We start from the raw sequence: 17,464 nt of genomic DNA on the forward strand, positions 1-17,464 counted from the left end.
AATGGGTTTTTAATTTTTGGAAAACGAAAAATTTAACCCAACAAACAATATCCCTTGACGCAATTTGCTCCCAAAAAAAAAGCAAACATTAGCCCAACCTAATGTTGTAGAAAAGTTCTAACACACATTCGGGGCACACCTACGGGAGCTAGAAAGGTAACATCCATTTATTGGAAATATTAATTGACTCGGCACATAATTACCCAGACATCGGAAAATACATAGGGATAGGTTTTTTTTTATTAACAATAGCCCAAAAAAAAGGTGTGAAATCGTCCCAACAGTTTGTCTGCTAAGTACTTGTTAACAGGAGTGAAGCCCTAATTTGACAGTTAATTTCACTTCAAATAATCCACACACACACTGTGTGCAAATCTAGAAAGCAAACGAACGTCGTTGGCAGTCGCTTCTGATTGCGATTCCAGACTCTATTTGAGCAAGCATTCTTGACGCATCGTATCGTATCGGGTGTGATTTATGATCGGTTTTTTTTTCTTCAAATGTTTTTTTTTATTTTCTTTCATGCAGACAACTTATGCTGTTACACCTTCCGTTTGCTCACATGCAGTGCCAGCCTTCAGCACGATTTAATCGCACGCGAAAAGAAAGAGAAACGAAGCGTTATAGTGAGAAAAAGAAAGAGAGAGAGAGTGAGAGGTTAAGTCATGAGACAGGTGGATCGTGGATGAGCGGCTGAGTGGGTGATTTAATCCCAGGAAGGGAGGGGGGGGGGGGAGGGGTGGAGGCAGCAAGGTAACGCACCGTCCCCGAGTGTAATGCAAAAAAAAGGCATACGAACTAGTACTATGTAGTCACATGGTATCCATATGCGAGGTGCCAGTCGCAAACTAACCTTCATCCAGTAACGTTCACACCGGTGAATTCTATTGCAGGGAACGGAGGTGACACGGTATTCTAGTGGCGAGCGAACTAGACTAGATCAGTACGTCTGCGAGTCGTCGCTCTAAGTAGGCCATTCTTAGAAGCTAACCCCCGGGGGGCGTGTGTGCGTTTACGTGTCTATCTGCAATGTGCACCGGCAAGCCAAGTGCAGCTCAACCTTCACACCGTTTATAAGCAGGGAAAGTGTTTCTACCACGTGCCAAGAGCATAACTCTGTGTGTGTGCGCGGGTGAAAGTGTTCATTCTTTGAAGAATGTCCTGCGCGGGAAGATCCTCAAGAGTGTTACTCGCCCAATGGCTGTTAGTGTGCCTAACGTGCAGTGAAGCGCAATGTCTGGCCGGTGTGAGCCACCGGTTCAAGATGGCAACACTGCTTGACTCTATCTATCCACCCTGGACGGATGGTTGTTTGCCGCGTGAAGCAACCGTGGGCAAAATAGACGATCAGGCACCGATCGTCGAACATCTACCGGTTGACTGGGATAGACTGATGCTATCGGCAAACGATAGTGCCGCTACGCTGCAGTCTAACCTTACCGATATGGACTATTTGCTGGAGCTGGCAGATCACACACTGGATGACAGTATACCGACTAAAGATGAGATCGGCACTACGGAAGCAGGTGAGGAATGCGTTACGCTAAGACAGCCGTTAGTGCACGTGGTCTTGATTTTTTTTTTAAATTTTCGAACGCTTGATTGCTTACACCAGTCACCAAAGTTTGTGTCACCAATTTCTCATCGATCAATCAACCGATCATTCATCCCATCAACAATGTTTCAATCACACCTTCTGTAACACGGAAATATCAACATTCCTCGCCAAGTGAACTGTGTTTATTAGTCACCAAAACAAAAAACAAAAAAAAAACGTTCTTGTTGACCCTGTAAAAATGTAGTGAAGTTGACAAGTTGGACGATTCTACAAAACATACAGTTCCATAACCGAAAACCTTGACAAGCGTATGTCCTACTTCTTTTTGTTTGCGACCGATGTGAAAGATGCGTTACTTTCTTGGAATTGTCGCAACATAACAACAAAAATCTCGTTCAACAGCAGTTTTCCTCATTGTTGCTTTCCCGTTTAACTGTAGCAGAAAAACAATAACGAAACGTTATGAAACGTTATGCATAACAAAACAAGTAGTTGCGGTTGGAGAAAAAAGGGTACCGGTAGCACATTTTGATACAAATTCTGTTCCCGTTTTCCCGGGAGGTGTCAGCTGAAAAGAAGTTATTTGTACTTCACTGTTAAGAAGTGTTTTTTTTTATTCTTTTATAACGCGCGACAAACATTCCGCAGAGTTCATTTTTCTTCAAGAGTAGCGTATAAGGGATGAGAAAGAAAAATGGCGTAGGAAAAGATAGAGGTGTGGAGGAGGAGGGGAGGGGAGTGAATGTCACGTTTCGCCCTGAGGTAAAATAAAAAGTGCATCAAATCATCATACCGAACTCTGGCGGTGACACACGATCGGTGTTATGATAGCATCGAGTTGCGTTTCTTCTGCAGCTATTGCACGGTATGTGTGTGTTTCCTTCTCTCCCTTTCTCTCCCTCCCTCTGCTTTCCATCAAGCAAAACTGTTTGAATTGAAATTGAAAGTGTGTTCGGTGCTGTGGATAAATGTGTTTACCTCTACTTCGTTTTTTTGTTGTTACACTCCATACTTGATGTTGGAAGGGTTTTACGTACGCTAGACGTAAGTAGATCTTACTGCAGGCAGGGCTATTTCATGGTCTCGTGCTACGTTCAGCGGTTTTACATACCGAAGGTCACTGTTCAAACCTCATCTGGAACCCGTTGAAGCAAAAGAAGAAAAAAACACAGACTACTAATTGTGTGTCGTAGTCTATATTACATGACAAGCGTAGATTAGACATTGGAGATGTAGATGTAGGGCATAGGAGATGTTAAGCCCTGAAGAGAATTTTTACTGCTAGCAAGAGTTTCGAAGGGCCTATGTGTGGTATGTACTTGAGATCGAGTTTAATATCTTCATCACCCTCTCTTAGACCAGTTGAAGGTGATGTCTCCGGTGTATTAGAATACCCCACAAAACGTCACAAATCTTCCAGGAACTATACACTTGGGGTCGATATATATATACTTGGGATCGACTTTAAGATCTTCATCACTTTCTCAGAGACCAGTTGAAAGTGATGTCTCCGGTGTATGAGACTACTCAACAACAAGTTACAAATGTTCCAGGAACTATATACTTGGGATCAACTTTAAGATCTTCATCACCCTCTCATAGACCAGTTGAAGGTGATGTCTCCGGTGTATGAGACTACTCAACAACAAGTCACAAATGTTCCAGGAACTATATACTTGGGATCAACTTTAAGATCTTCATCACCCTCTCATAGACCAGTTGAAGGTGATGTCTCCGGTGTATTAGAATACCCCACAAAACGTCACAAATCTTCCAGGAACTATATACTTGGGATCAACTTTAAGATCTTCATCACCCTCTCATAGACCAGTTGAAGATGATGTCTCCGGTGTATGAGAATACTCAACAATAGGTCACAAATCTTCCAGGAACTATATACTTGGGGTCGATATATATATACTAGGGATCGACTTTAATATCTTCATCACCCTCTCATAGACCAGTTGAAGGTGATATCTCCGGTGTATGAGACTACTCAACAACAAGTCACAAATGTTCCAGGAACTATATACTTGGGATCAACTTTAAGATCTTCATCACCCTCTCATAGACCAGGTGAAGATGATGTCTCCGGTGTATGAGAATACTTAACAATAGGTCACAAATCTTCCAGGAACTATATACTTGTGGTCGAAAAATACATATTTGGGATCGACTTTAATATCTTCATCACCCTCTCATAGACCAGCTGAAGGTGATATCTCCGGTGTATTAGAATACCCCCCAAAACGTCACAAATGTTCCAGGAACACAGAGAGCGCGTTGCCTCGCTGGGTATTCTTCCCCCACACTTAACAGCTTATTAAGCAGCTATTAATCAGCCTATCGCACCTGATAGCCATAGCACGCGTTTAGACGTCTAATCTTCCCACGCTAACACACAGTATCGTACCCTGACCTTCGGTACGGTCTGCCGCAGAGAACCTCAAGTACGCGCCAAACGCTAAAGATCAAGTACACGCACTAAATTTTTCGTAGGCTTATTAACGTGCCGGCCGTGACACTGTAAACGAGCCGCTAGCTCAAATTGCGATCAAATGCGACTACTAGCGCCGTGGGCAAATGGGGAGGGTGGGGAAAGGTAGCAATAGTGGTCGCTACTGCATACTGCTGCATGTGTGGTGGGTGCGTATGTGTACGGTGTACATCAACCGATATCTTGACCCTCGGTGAAGGAAAACGAAGCAAATTAAACGGATGTGGAAAAAATATCTCACACAAGTAACGTATCTCGTTTTAATGAAGGCAAGATGAGATGGCATCCGGATCTGAATCTAATGTTTCGCTTTGTGGTACACCTTTCTAGATTCGTGACAAGTTTTTTTTTCTGTTTGCTATTTTCGTTCAATCTAGAAATTTTATGGACTATCAGCGTCGCTGCTAACACCCATGCCCAGCAATGGTGGTAACTTAAGACTGTCAGGGCCACTGTTGGGGACGTATTAAAACAACTAAACTAGGGGAGAGAAACCAAAACAACAACAAAAAAACGCATAACGCACCTATTTTACCAGCCAGGAATATAATGTTTGCAAGCGGTGTAAAAAAAAAACAAGATCGAAATGGAAGTGGAAACGTTTGCCTCGCCGTATTGCAATTGCGATTGACTTCCAGCGTACATTTTGGCAGATGATGTAACGCAAAACTGCATGCGTGCTAGCGCGGGTGTATTATCACAACAGTGTCGTTTTATATAATTGTTTGATGTCAGTTGCCTTTTTGCTTTTTGTTTTTTTTTTTTTTTTATTTCAACTGGCGACGTAGGGGCAACACCATTCCATACACATTCTGATCCGATACGCGCGATAGCGAAACGATCACGAGGACAATAAAGATATTAAAATGCATACCAGGTGCGTGTTACGATTGTTCGAAGCGCGCCAACCGAACGGTATGTGTTCATTCCTGTGCGATTCCCTAAATAAATGAATCGATACCGGGACCAATATAACGTCTTTCAGCACCGCACTATTACATACGATCGGTTTTGTATGCTAGCAGACAGAAGACACACAGTTCGCTTTAGTAGCTGATGTTTGTTTCGAACAAATCCAACAAACTACGATTTTTTGGTGAATCTGATTCAGATTCAGATTGAATTTGATTTAAAGCATTATTCAAGTGAAAAGAAACTTATTTGAACCAATTGGCATTAAAATAAATCAATTTAATTTTTTTTGCAAAATTTCCCAAAAAAATCGTAAGGGGTAAGCCTTATGAAATTTTCGAGTGGAAAATTTTTTTGAAATTTTTTTCTGATATTTTATTCTTTTTTTAATTTAAAGCACTATTTAAGTGAAAAGAAACTTATTGCAACAAATTCCCATCAAAATATATCACATTTCAAATTTTTGCTACATTGTTGAAAAATGAGGAAAAATTTACATTTTCTCAAACAGGGTAAGGAACTTGGTTCCTCGAATAACTTCTGGCACAGACATCTGAGGGCATGGCCGTCCAAGAAGAAAATGTAGCCATTGGTGCCGTCTATCGACCACAGGTTAAAGATTGGCGATTCGTTGGATACCGACCGAGTTATAGGCAAAATTTGGTGCAAAAATGAAGAAAATTTTACATTTTCTCAAACAGGGTATGGAACTTGATTCCTCGAATAACTTCTGGCACAGACATCTGAGGGCATGGCCGTCCAAGAAGAAAATGTAGCCATTGGTGCCATCTATCGACCACAAGTTGAAGATTGGCGATCCGTTGGATACCGACCGAGTTATAGGCAAAAGTTGGTGCAAAAATGAGGAAAATTTTCATTTTTTTTTTAATTTTTTGATTTTTTTATTATTTTTCACCCTTTTTTTATTTCAAGCATTATTAGAGTGAAAAGAAACTCATTGTAACCCATTGGCATTAAAATAAAACAATTTAATTTTTTTGCAAAATTTCCCAAAAAAATCGTAAGGGGTAAGCCTTATGAAATTTTCGAGTGGAAAATTTTTTTGAAATTTTTTTCTGATTTTTTATCCTTTTTTTAATTTAAAGCATTATTTGAGTGAAAATAAATTTATTGTAACGAATTTGCATTTAAAAATATCACATTTATATATTTTGCTAAATTTAACTAATTAATTTAAATATAAAACTCACCGGATCGAGTGTCGAAACAATTGTAAGTTTTAACTAGTCTGGAACTCTCCCAAAAAACCCCAAAGACCACATCCTATACTATTCTAAATATGATCGCTTTACTGTTTTTACCAGGTTACATCACGACCCTGAACAGGAAGATGTTTAGCATCAATGTGCCCTTTAACCCGGCGTACAGTGACCGTGTGTCTGCTGAATGCAAGCGTCAATCTGCTGTATTTTTTCGCTCGTACGCCGCATCCCATTTGTGGGCGCTCAGAAGTGAGTAGCGAATGCTAATTCAAACTGATCCATTAGTGGTACCTTACCGGGTTTCTGTATTTCTCCGTCTTGTTTCAGTGCACGATGCCAGCGCTAAGGTTGGCCAAGGTATTCTGAACGGGAATATTAATCAGTACGGTGACTTCGACCAGTGCCTTAACATTCAGCAACCTCTCCAGACTGATGGAGGGGGGGAAACGATCCGTGGACGCTACTGTATGGCTGAGGTACAGCCGACAATTAAACCGAACACGCACGTACTGAAGCATCTGTTCGATTTGATCCAGGCGCACGGTATGCTGAAGAGCAATTTGAATGATGTAAGTAGATCACTCCAGTGGTAGCTCGCGAGGGAGTTGCCGTTGAGACCTAACGAGAACTCTTGTGAGTTATCGCTCCCAAGAGCTACCTGAAGGTAGGTGAGTCATGCTCGGTAGCTCATTAAATGGTCGACTGTTTTCCATCCTTCAGCCCGGTCATCGTGTTCCCCGCTTCTCAACCGTACACTGGGCATTGTGTGTACCGGCCGGCTGTACCGCACAGGACATCCAGTTATCGCTCGGTGAATTTCTACGCCAATACGTCATCGATACCGGGCTGCAGACGGAGGTAAAGGTACATCCGGCCCTCTGCCAGACGAAGCACTACATCTGGCGCGAATACTTCACCGACCGGACCATGCTCGTATGGTACGGATTCCTCCTATACGGGTTGCTAGTGCTCGCCTCCACACTTTACGATCTAAAGTTCCAGAACAAAGGTAACTTTGCCGACATTTCTTCATCACATACATCGCGCTAATCCTATTCGCTTGTTTTACAGTGGAATGGTTCACGGTGTTTTCCCTAATCAAAAACACCCGATCGATACTGAGCTTGAAGGAGGAGCGAAACGATATCGCTTGTATCCATGGGATCCGATTCCTAAACGCAATGTTGCTGCTGATTGCCCACAAATCGATGGCACTGTTCTTCAACCCGTACGTCAATCGGACGGAAATGAGTGAGGTAATCCTAATCACCGCCGAATTTGATGCTCACTCTTTTCAGTGAGTTCAGTGAGTGAGTGACTCTCATTCTTTTGAGTGAGTTTGAATTGAAGGATTTGAATGTTTTACTCACTCTTTTGAAATCCTTCCTCTTACTCACTAAATCCTTCAATTACTACTTGGTATTTTTCACTCACTCACTCATTCTCTCTGCCGACTAATGACTCACTCTTTTGCATTTTTACTCCCTCAATAAGAGTGAGTAAGTGTTTTGTTACTCTTTTTTGATTTAAATTGCTACTCATTAGTCGGCAGAGAGAGAGCGAGTGAGTAAAAACGTAAAAGAGCCAATTATTAGTCGGCACAGAGGGAGTGAGTGAGTAAAACCGTAAAGGAGTAAAAGTGTCATAACTTATGTTAAGTTGAAACCATAAATTATTTTGCAGAATTAAACTCACTCACTCACTCTGCCGACTGACTCAATAAGAATGAGTAAGTGTTTTATTACTCTTTTTGGATTTAAATTTCTACTCATTTAGTCGGCACAGAGAGCGTGAGTGAGTTAAAATACAAAAGAGTCAGTCATTAGGCGGCGGAGAGTGAGTGAGTAAAAACGCAAAAGAGTCAATCATTAGTCGGCACAGAGGGAGTGAGTGAGTAAAACCGTACAGGAGTAAAAGAGTCATAACAACTCCTTATGCAGAGTTGAAACCATAAATTATTTTGCAGAATTAAACTCACTCACTCACTCTGCCGACTCACTCAATAATTCTGAGTAAGTGTTTTGTTACTCTTTTTGGATTTAAATTGCTACTCATTAGTCGGCACAGAGAGAGAGTGAGTGAATAAAAACGCAACAGAGTCAGCCAATTAAACCGCGGCGGAGAGTGAGTGAAAAAAAAGAGTCAATCAATAGTCAGCACAGAGAGAGTGAGTGAGTAAAAACTGAAAGGAGTAAAAGAGTCATAGCAACTCCTTATTAAACTCACTCACTCACTCGTACTCAGTGTCCACAACTCTAATGCAAAAAGATTTAATTCTGTTTCTTGCCTTTACATTTCTTTTGTTTTGACAAAGGTTTTGGGCCAACCATGGACCGTTATTGGTCGGGCGGCAGCCATCTTTACCGATCCGTTTATCATGTTCAGTGGGTTTCTCACCACGTTCTCCTTCATCGAACGTATGCAGAAGGGACAGAAGGTACGGCTGCATCAGGAGTACGTCGGACGGTTGTTGCGCATCGTACCACCGCTCGGTGCACTGATCCTGTTCTGCACCTTCGTCCTGCCGTTCCTGAGCAATGGACCGCTGTGGAATCTGGTGGTGACGAACCATGGCGATATCTGCAAGCAGTACTGGTGGCGCAATATGCTGTTCATCCATAACTACTTCGGTTTCAAGAACATGTGCCTCACGCACACGCATCACGTCGGCATTGATACGGAGCTGTTTTTCGTTGCGCCACTGTTCATCTACTGCGTGTGGAGGTGGCCACGGCGCGGTATGATTGGTTTGGTGTCGATAGCCCTTCTGACGACCGTCCATCGGTTCTACGTGACGTACAGCATGCGGTTGGCTAACTACGTTTACTACGGAACTTCGTAGGTGTTAGCTCAGAGATCTCACCTGATTGGATGGATTGTTTACTAATTCCTATGCTGTTCATTCTAGGGTGAAGCAACTGTTCGATACTGCCGACTTTATGTACACACTACCATACTTTCGCGTTACCGTCTATCTGATGGGTGTAATGTTAGGATACGTTTGCTCGAAGTATAAAACGATGAAACTCAGCGAGGTAAGTTCCATTCTCATCTAAAACGGATGTTTGCTGATGTAATCTTTTTTTTTGTCTTTTTTTCGCAAAAAGAAACAAATGAAAGTTGGATGGTACGTTAGTACACTTTCGATTGCAATCGCATTCTTCGGACCGGCACCAATGGGCTCGATGCATTACGTTTATAACCCGCTGCATGCGGCCAGCTATGCTGCATTCTCCCCGATCGCTTGGTGTCTATTCTTTGCGTGGACCGTCTTCACCGCACATCTAGGCTATCGAAGTATGATTTACGATTTGTTGTTTGTCATTTAACTCAAAATAATGTACTTCCTTTCTTATGTTTTCGCTCAACCGAAACAACAATTACCACGGCACCAGACTGGGTAATAGATATGTTCTCGTGGCGTGGTTTTCGCATCACCACCAAAATATCGTACGCCATCTACCTGACACAGTTTCCGATCTTCTTCTACAACGTTGGACGCACACGAGCGCCACAATTTTTCGAATTCTTGCCGGAAGTGATCGTAAGTGAATTACACGCTAGCATCGCATCGCTCACCAGACTAATTGACATTCCTTCTCACGTGCAGTTCAACACCAACGAGTATCTTGTTGTGTTTTTGTCATCGTTTCTGCTGACGGTTTTGTTTGAGACACCGTTCATTAACGTAAAGAAGATGCTGTTTAGCAGCAACCGGCACGCGAAAGCTGCGTCGAAGGAACCCGGTAGCGTTACCATCGACGAACCGCTGATCGACGGCCCTGTTTGCAGCTCCAGCGTGGACGAGAATAAAAACAGTAGGTCTAATCATCGGTTTGAATATGACAATAGTAAATTAAATGGTTAGGTGATATTTATTTTCCAACGTATTTTCTTATTTCTCGATGACACATAAAAAAACCTACAAAAGATAGTTAGGGATAAGTTTAAGTTTATCAGGCGTTAGGCGTCTCCATTGGAATGTTTTAATTTATTTGAAAGAATTACGAACGACAGCATTAAATTTTCACATTGCTCCTGGGAAAAGCATCAAAACGAGTAATTATCTCAATAATTTCAAGGATGAAACGAAGGGTCAACCGATGGAGTTGATAACGATCAGGAATAAGAAGGAAAAAGACGTACCCTTTTCGTCACTTCTCCAAGCGTTGAAACCACAAAATCACCTCGTGAAACGGTCAGTTTCATCATTTGAAATAAGAAGAGAGCATCCACGGAAGAAAGGTTACCTATTCGGATGAACGAGAACTAATCCGCATGAAAGAGAAACTAATCCGTCACATGCGGGAGAGAGACCGCTAAATGAGGCGCTAAACTGGCTGATAGCCTCTGTACCTCCTTAGAAGGATGCTCTCTTGATGTTGAGAAAGTACCGATCACTCATATTATTTCATCTCAGTTAGAAGCGTACTCCATAAGAATCGGTTTTATTAGTATTGGAGAATGGTTTTTCTGCAACACCAACAGAGCATCCTATAAAGGAGGCAACCGTGAAATCTGTTAAAAATTATTCCAGCGCAATATTTCATGAAAATTGCCTTAATATAATTCATGAAAAATTTCATTTAAATATTTAACGAAGGTTTTTATTGCAACATATTGAAAAACAAAATAGCATCCTATAAAAGAGCTAACGTTAGCTATAATTTCCCCAGCGTAGTACAACATATAGCCGTTCCTTTCTCGCACGTTATCATTGGTGCTAGTTGAGATCCTTTAGGATTGGTCGATTGGATTGAAAGAGATGGAAGATTATTTCCCCTTCATCCGATCAGCTCATACTATCGATTACCAATACTAGATCATCTCTCGCCATAGTCAATGATAACATGTGGGAAAAGAATAACTATACAAAGGATTAGAACGGCTACTAGAGGAGAGAAGAGAATGTCGCTCGCGGCTGGTTCGAACCGCGGTTAATGTTATCTCTTATATAGGATGCTCTCTTGTTATTTCGGATGAAGAATTTTGGCAGCTCTCTCAGGATTTTGTCGCAGAAAACGAGCGGTTTTCTGGTTTTCAGCTTAGAGCCCCATTTAGCGGTCTCTTTCTCGCATGTGGCGGATTAATTTCTTTCTCATGTAGATTATTTCCCCTCCATCCGAATAGGTTACCTGCTTCTGTAGATGATCTCTTGGTGTGGTAGAAAACCGATTCTCCAATACTACTAATAAAATCGATTCTTCAACAGCTGTGGAGTAACGTTCTAGCCGAGATAAAGTAATATGGGTGATCGGTAGTTTCTCAACAGCAAGAGAGCATCCTACCAAGGAGGTTGACGTGTTATCGGCTACCATTGCCTCAGCTTAGCGCCTCATTTAGCGGTCTCTCTCCCGCATGCGGAGGATTATTTTTTCTTTCATGCGGATTAGTTCTCGTCCAACTGAATAGGTTACCTCCTTTATTGGATGATCTCTTGGTGTTGTAGAAAAATCATTCTTCAATACTAATAAACACGATTCCTATGGAGAAACCTTTCCCTCTCTTCCACATGTTCCGCATGGATTCTTTCCCCTACTTACCCCAAATCTTACCACGATACGCGCTAACGTTTGTTAAATTTCGGAAATGTAAACAAACTTGTAATAAATTTTTATTTTAAATAGATACAAATGAAGCATATTTTTCTGTGATATTTTCATGGAATTATCATGATACGATCGTTTAAATATAAAAAATAAAACAAAAGTATCGAGCAGGACCATTAGCATGGTAAAAATCCTTTTTATACTTTTAGTTATAGAAGGGATGAAGGTTTTTTTTGCTACGATAAGGAAGCAGAGGGTTGAATCATCGCTAAAATGCCCCCAAGAACACTCCTTCATCATCGAGTAATTAAAAATAAATTACTTTCTACCCCCCCGTTACCAAAATTAGGGTGAATTCTTAACAGAGTGGAGCTACTATTTTTTCCATCGTTTAAGACACAGGAACGCAGTTAAACAAATTAATATTAATAAGAAAACAACATATTGTAACACCAGCCTGTGAGTTTTGGTTTTTTTTTGTAATCTTTATATTTTATATAAATCCGTCATGCATAATTGAATTGAATTTATTTGTTGTTTTTTTTTGTTTCGCGACAACATGTGTACATGCAGAATCGCGTGTCGACCTCGTTTTATTGGTTCCTGGCTATCGGGTTTTTTGCATAAATCTAAGTATATAACCTTAGGTATGTGTATGGATGATTTTGTGTTTAGTTTGTTGCCTGTTTTTTTTTAATTTAAATTTACAAATTTAATGTTTGGCAAAACTGATACGAAAATTTTCAACAACTAAAAATTAGAAAACAAGTGTTTCCTTTATTGTGTTGTAGGTGGTTGAACAAAACAAAAAGAGAAAAAAAAAACAGTTTCAAATTCAAAGTACTGTTTTATTTCCATTACTTCCTGTAAGCTTTATTGATCTAAGCACTTTAGTCACTCAGTTTCGTAATTCGCATCTTTGATCGATTTTGCCACGTGATAATCTCGGTAAGATATATAAAATGTAGAATGACAAAAGAACATGGTAATGGGAAGTGAAATAGTTTGCGGTAGGTCGGTCTAATTTTTTTTTTTTTGTTAATCACGGATTCGACCCGACCGGCCACAGATAGCGGCCCCCAGGCCGTTCTGGCATGACCAAAAGAGTGGAAGAGTGGAAAACATATAGGAAGAGGGTGAGGGGACAACATATAAGGGTCGAAGAAAGAGAGGGATAACGCACGTGGTGCGTTTAGTTTTTCGCAAACTATGTAAATGGGGGGGCACTGCCTACATTAGGCTAATTAAGCAGGGTTGTGCGGTGTGCGCCCCGCCGGCACGGCACAACACGGCAAACCGGATCGGATGTGAAACCGATGACATTCGTTCCTTTGCATCTACACATTTTTGTTCCGTGCAACTCCACACACATTCGCGATGCCCTCTCTATGCGGTCGGGGGGGGTGTTAATTGGCTATTCAATCTCGTCTCGTCTTCTATTCTGGTTTTTAAGCACAACCGCGCACAAAAAAACGTTCTTACTGTAAGTGCTCCACATATCTCGCGCTTAGCATTTTGAGTGTTTTGTTTTACTGCTCTCTTCCGGCGCCAAAAAAAAACCGTAACGTCGAAATGAGAAAGGGTTCCACATATATTATTGGTTCCACTTTTCCTCCGCATATGGTGTGTGCGGAGCAAAGTTTCGTAATATTTTTGTTTTGTTTTTTTTCGTTTACTCTCTTTCTTCTTTACCGGGGGGTTTTGTAAAATATATAATTACAAAGAATAATAATTAGTTTGAAAAAAAAAAATACGTCAGCGTCCACCTTCAATCCTTCTCTTCTTTATCCTTTCCAAACGAAAAAAAAAACATTCGGTCTTTCCACAATGCGCAATGGAAACTTCTGAAACACATCAGAAAACTCACGAAAAACTTCCGTTTTCGCTGAGGGTCCCATGTGTCTCGCGGTACGGGTTTTCTAACTAGCTTCTTTGCTTGGGGGGTATATACGTTCTATTCTTTGCTTGTCATATATCGAATCATGATTGCCTAGGACATTCTTCTAACACACTCGGCTAGGTCAATGGTAGTTCTGCTATGTGCTGTGTTTTAATGTGCCTTTCCTTGTTTTTTTTCTTCTTTTTGCTTTTTTTTTGCTGTGACCCTTTTTTCTCATATCTCCTTAACCTTTACTGCTGGCTCTCATGACGGTCGCTCATTACTTTAAGGTCCCCGAAGGAAGAGGAAGATGGCATGGACTCAGGGTTCATTGTTGCTCATTGCTCGCGTGGTTTAGCGGGTGTTGGGGGGGGGGGGGGGGGGGTTTCTTTTTTCATTTTCACAATCTCACAATCTCAATCTCAGCTTTAAATTGCGCGTCTCTGCGTACCAAAAATTTGCCAATTGTTGAAATTGTGTTTCGTTTTTGTATTATTTCCAACTATAAAGACACGGGTGAATACTGGTGCAATTAGCGTGCGTGATGGGAGAAATACTTTGAACCTTTGACTTTTCCTTTACACTTTGTTGTGAGGAAACAAACCAGAAGGGATCGATTTGGAGGGTAATCGAGATCACTAACAGATTATGCGTTTGGTGCTGGGTTCGCATAATCTTACCAAACCTCTCAAAAAAACAAACCCCATTTTTCTGGTTTGATGCGCGCTGGGATCGGTTAATACACGGGTGCCCAACATGCCCCGAAACAAAAAAAAAACCGATGCTAAACCATAATAAAAGCAACAGTAACAATCCAATCTTGGGCATACGCAAAGTAAAGCAGCATTCCTTTTTCCTAGCCCCTTTTACATATCTAAATGCTGATGTTACAAAACAAAAACCCACAATACAGTTAATCCCCAGCTATGCTTGGTTTCACGATTTTTCACAATTTCTTTTCTTGTAGTTTCATGGTGTATGTAAAAAATTATCTTTTTTTTTTAATTTATGAAAAATTCATTACTTTTAATTTTAAGGTTGCCCGCGTGATTCAGGGATATATATGCCAACCAAAAAAAAAAACACAATCAAAAATGAAGTGAAAAAAAAAGAAACCGATCGACTCCCATGGTCGATCAGACTTTGAGAATGTACACAATACAAAAAGAATCAAAAATATAGCGTAAAAAAAACAACCATACTGCCGCGGAAGGACTAACGGGCTAGTGAAACGGATTTTGAAATATTTTTAAAGTTAATATGCAAAACTAGTTCGTTCTTGTCAAAATTACGGAAGTTTGCGTGTGTAAATATGCTTTCCTTTTTTCGGTTGCTTCACCAAACGATATGGTCCAACTAATAACCCACAGGACATTGTTCCGGAATCGGTTAGCGTGTTCGCTAACCAGCAGCACAACTGCAGCACACATGAACCTTGTGTCGCCCCCTTTTTTTTGTTGGGGGATGCCCTTATTCCGCCTCTTCCCCGTGTTTGCTGCTCCTCATGTGTGTTCATGTGTGGGGGGGGGGGGGGGAGTTTCTTTTTTTCTCTCTTCTTTTGTTTGCAATATTTTGTTTTCCCTTCCTCAGTTCATATCACCCTACAATTTCATCAAATGGGTTGTTACGTACCTAGTTTGGGAAGTAATTTAACTCTCTAAACACTAGTTGTGACACCTTACCTAACGAGTTTGCTCCGTATAAACTAACTGTTTTTTTTCTTCTCTCTCTTCTCCTTTCATCTTCACGATACTAATGCGCGATCTTCTATCCACACACGCGACTGAACCACATCTCGTATCCATGTATGCCGGTTACGTCTTTTACACGTTTACAGAAACAAAATCGCATCTTCCTCACCCTATACATGTTGCGCGAAAGCCGCAACGATGATGCTTTAGCCCCCCGCTCGTTCCCCCTCGCGTTTTGTTTTTTTTCTTCCATTTCATTCAAAATTCCTATTCATCCGTATCGCTGGACAGCTTATCTTTATCACGCCGCTCCTCCCTTTTGTTTTCACCGGATGTCACCGCAGGCGGGTTGGTGCTGCCTTGCTGCATTGCCCGCTGCTTCATTATTGTCCAGTCAAACGTGTAGTCGTACTGATGGTTAAGGGTACGGAATAGAATTCTAAAAGGGGCGGAAGCAAAACAAGAAAAAAAAAGAAGAAAAAGATACGTTTTAAAAAAAGAAATTTTAATTATCATAGTCTAGTGTTTAAGTGTTAATGTAAAATGCAAAATTCATTTCCAACCGAAAAGCAGTTTGTTTTCATAAAACAATAAATAAACAAACTGAAACTAAAAACCTTCAAGGCCATCTGTCATCAAGTGCGGTCTGAATGACAATTCCACTTGTACGTGTACTTTTCGTAAACAACTAAATAAGACTGATATAGAATTAGTTCACTCGCACTGAATACTAAAAATGAGCAAATAAAAATGTCTAAAACGACTAAAATTTAAGCTTCGAAAGTAAACGATTTTTTGAATAATACTTTACAAAAAAAGCAAAAAGGATAATTAAATTACACGAAAAACACACACACACACACACACACACACACAACTAAAACTAACCTGAAGAGCTGCCGCAGATACATATAGTCAGGACCTTCCTCAAAGCGCAAACTGCGACAGTAGTTCAAATACATTGCAAACTCCGCCGGAAAACCTTTGCACAGTACCTCAATCGGGGTGGACATCTTTTTCTCCGAGATCTTCTCATATTTCTGCTTCTTGTTGGTTGCCTTTAACCCTTGCCAGGGCAACGAGCCCCGGTTGAAGTACATCATCACATACCCGAGCGATTCCATATCGTCGCGGCGGCTCTGCTCGATACCGAGATGCGCATTGATCGACGCGTAACGTGCGGTACCGGTCAGGTTCTTATCCTCCCGGTACGTGATGTGAATGCGCGAGCGGAAATCCCGATATTTCTTTGCCAGCCCAAAGTCGATCAGGAACAGCTTGTTGCAGTGCCGGCCAATACCCATCAGGAAGTTGTCCGGCTTGATGTCACGGTGGATGAAATTTTTCATATGCAGGTACTCGAGCCGTCCGATCATCTGATCGACCAGCATCAGCACGGTCTTGATTGTGAAGTGCCGGCTGCAGAAGTTGAACAAATCCTCCAGCGACGGACCGAGCAGATCCATCACCAGCACATGGTAGCTGCGTTCCTGGCCGAAGTAGCGAATGTGCGGTATGCCAACGCCACCTGTGAGCACTTTGTACAGTTTGTACTCGTATGTGAGCTGCGGATGGCGGGCGAGTATGCTCTCCACCTTTAGCGCTACCTCCTCGCCATTCGTGATGTTTATGCCGAGGTAGATATCACCGAACGAGCCCGATCCGATCTTGCGGATGATCCGATACTTGCCGGCTACGATGAAATCATTCATTTTGTTTGTCAAATTCTATGTTTTTTTCCGTTTGCCTGGTTCACGCTCTCTACCCGTGTAGAGGAAAATAGAGGTGGGAAAGTAGTAGTACGGCCGGATTAGTGATCTTGGACCGTCTTCCTTACAGGGTAAAGAAAAAAACAGCGCAACCGAGCAATAGAATTGCAGCCCTTCTATAAACCTCGATGCAACCTTGATTGTTTTGGATTGATGCGGGGATTTGATTGCTGGCGGGTAATGGTGTACTAAGGATGCAGTCCCTATATAAGCCGATCTACCCTTGGTGTGTGTGTCTATTAGGATGTAGTGATTCGACTGGCGAGGCTGTGCGAACAGATTGATTGGTGGGCTCCACTAGAAACGCTGCTGTAACGTGTGTAACGCACAGTTAAATGCTACATGAAAGGGTAATAGAAAGAAAAAAAAAACACACCGATTAGTTA

The 17,464-nt window shown here is 41.5% G+C and overlaps 2 protein-coding genes across 4 annotated transcripts in view; one reads left to right on the forward strand and one right to left on the reverse strand.

The window, feature by feature from the left end:
* Positions 1 to 766: 766 nt before the first annotated feature.
* Positions 767 to 10,068, forward strand: LOC125764161 (nose resistant to fluoxetine protein 6). The gene is made up of 10 exons (XM_049428090.1): positions 767 to 1,526; positions 6,293 to 6,439; positions 6,518 to 6,759; positions 6,911 to 7,199; positions 7,262 to 7,446; positions 8,505 to 9,028; positions 9,099 to 9,225; positions 9,298 to 9,487; positions 9,586 to 9,734; positions 9,801 to 10,068. The coding sequence occupies exons 1-10, from the start codon at positions 1,157 to 1,159 to the stop codon at positions 10,056 to 10,058; spliced, it is 2,481 nt and encodes an 826-aa protein (XP_049284047.1). The 5' UTR covers positions 767 to 1,156; the 3' UTR covers positions 10,059 to 10,068.
* Positions 10,069 to 12,203: 2,135 nt separating this feature from the next.
* The window catches only part of LOC125764289 (casein kinase I-like), a 32,154-nt gene continuing 26,893 nt past the window's right edge, over positions 12,204 to 17,464 (reverse strand). For all 3 annotated transcript variants that reach the window (XM_049428401.1, XM_049428390.1, XM_049428409.1), the window contains exons 2-3: positions 16,198 to 17,416; positions 12,204 to 15,748 (exon numbers count right to left, since the gene is read on the reverse strand). In XM_049428401.1, coding sequence (XP_049284358.1) covers positions 15,577 to 15,748; positions 16,198 to 17,021 — 996 coding nt within the window. In that variant the 5' untranslated portion in view covers positions 17,022 to 17,416 and the 3' untranslated portion in view covers positions 12,204 to 15,576. The remainder of the gene's footprint in view (positions 15,749 to 16,197; positions 17,417 to 17,464) is intronic.

The sequence above is a fragment of the Anopheles funestus genome, chromosome X (genome assembly GCF_943734845.2).
Source record: "Anopheles funestus chromosome X, idAnoFuneDA-416_04, whole genome shotgun sequence".
Lineage (NCBI taxonomy): Eukaryota > Metazoa > Arthropoda > Insecta > Diptera > Culicidae > Anopheles > Anopheles funestus.

Bases quoted from the DNA above. Each gene is read 5' to 3' on its own strand.
- LOC125764161 (XM_049428090.1), top strand. From the start codon at position 1,157: ATGTCCTGCGCGGGAAGATCCTCAAGAGTGTTACTCGCCCAATGGCTG. The intron at 1,527-6,292 runs GTGAGGAATGCG...TGTTTTTACCAG, and splicing joins GATCGGCACTACGGAAGCAG to GTTACATCACGACCCTGAAC. The intron at 7,447-8,504 runs GTAATCCTAATC...GTTTTGACAAAG, and splicing joins ATCGGACGGAAATGAGTGAG to GTTTTGGGCCAACCATGGAC.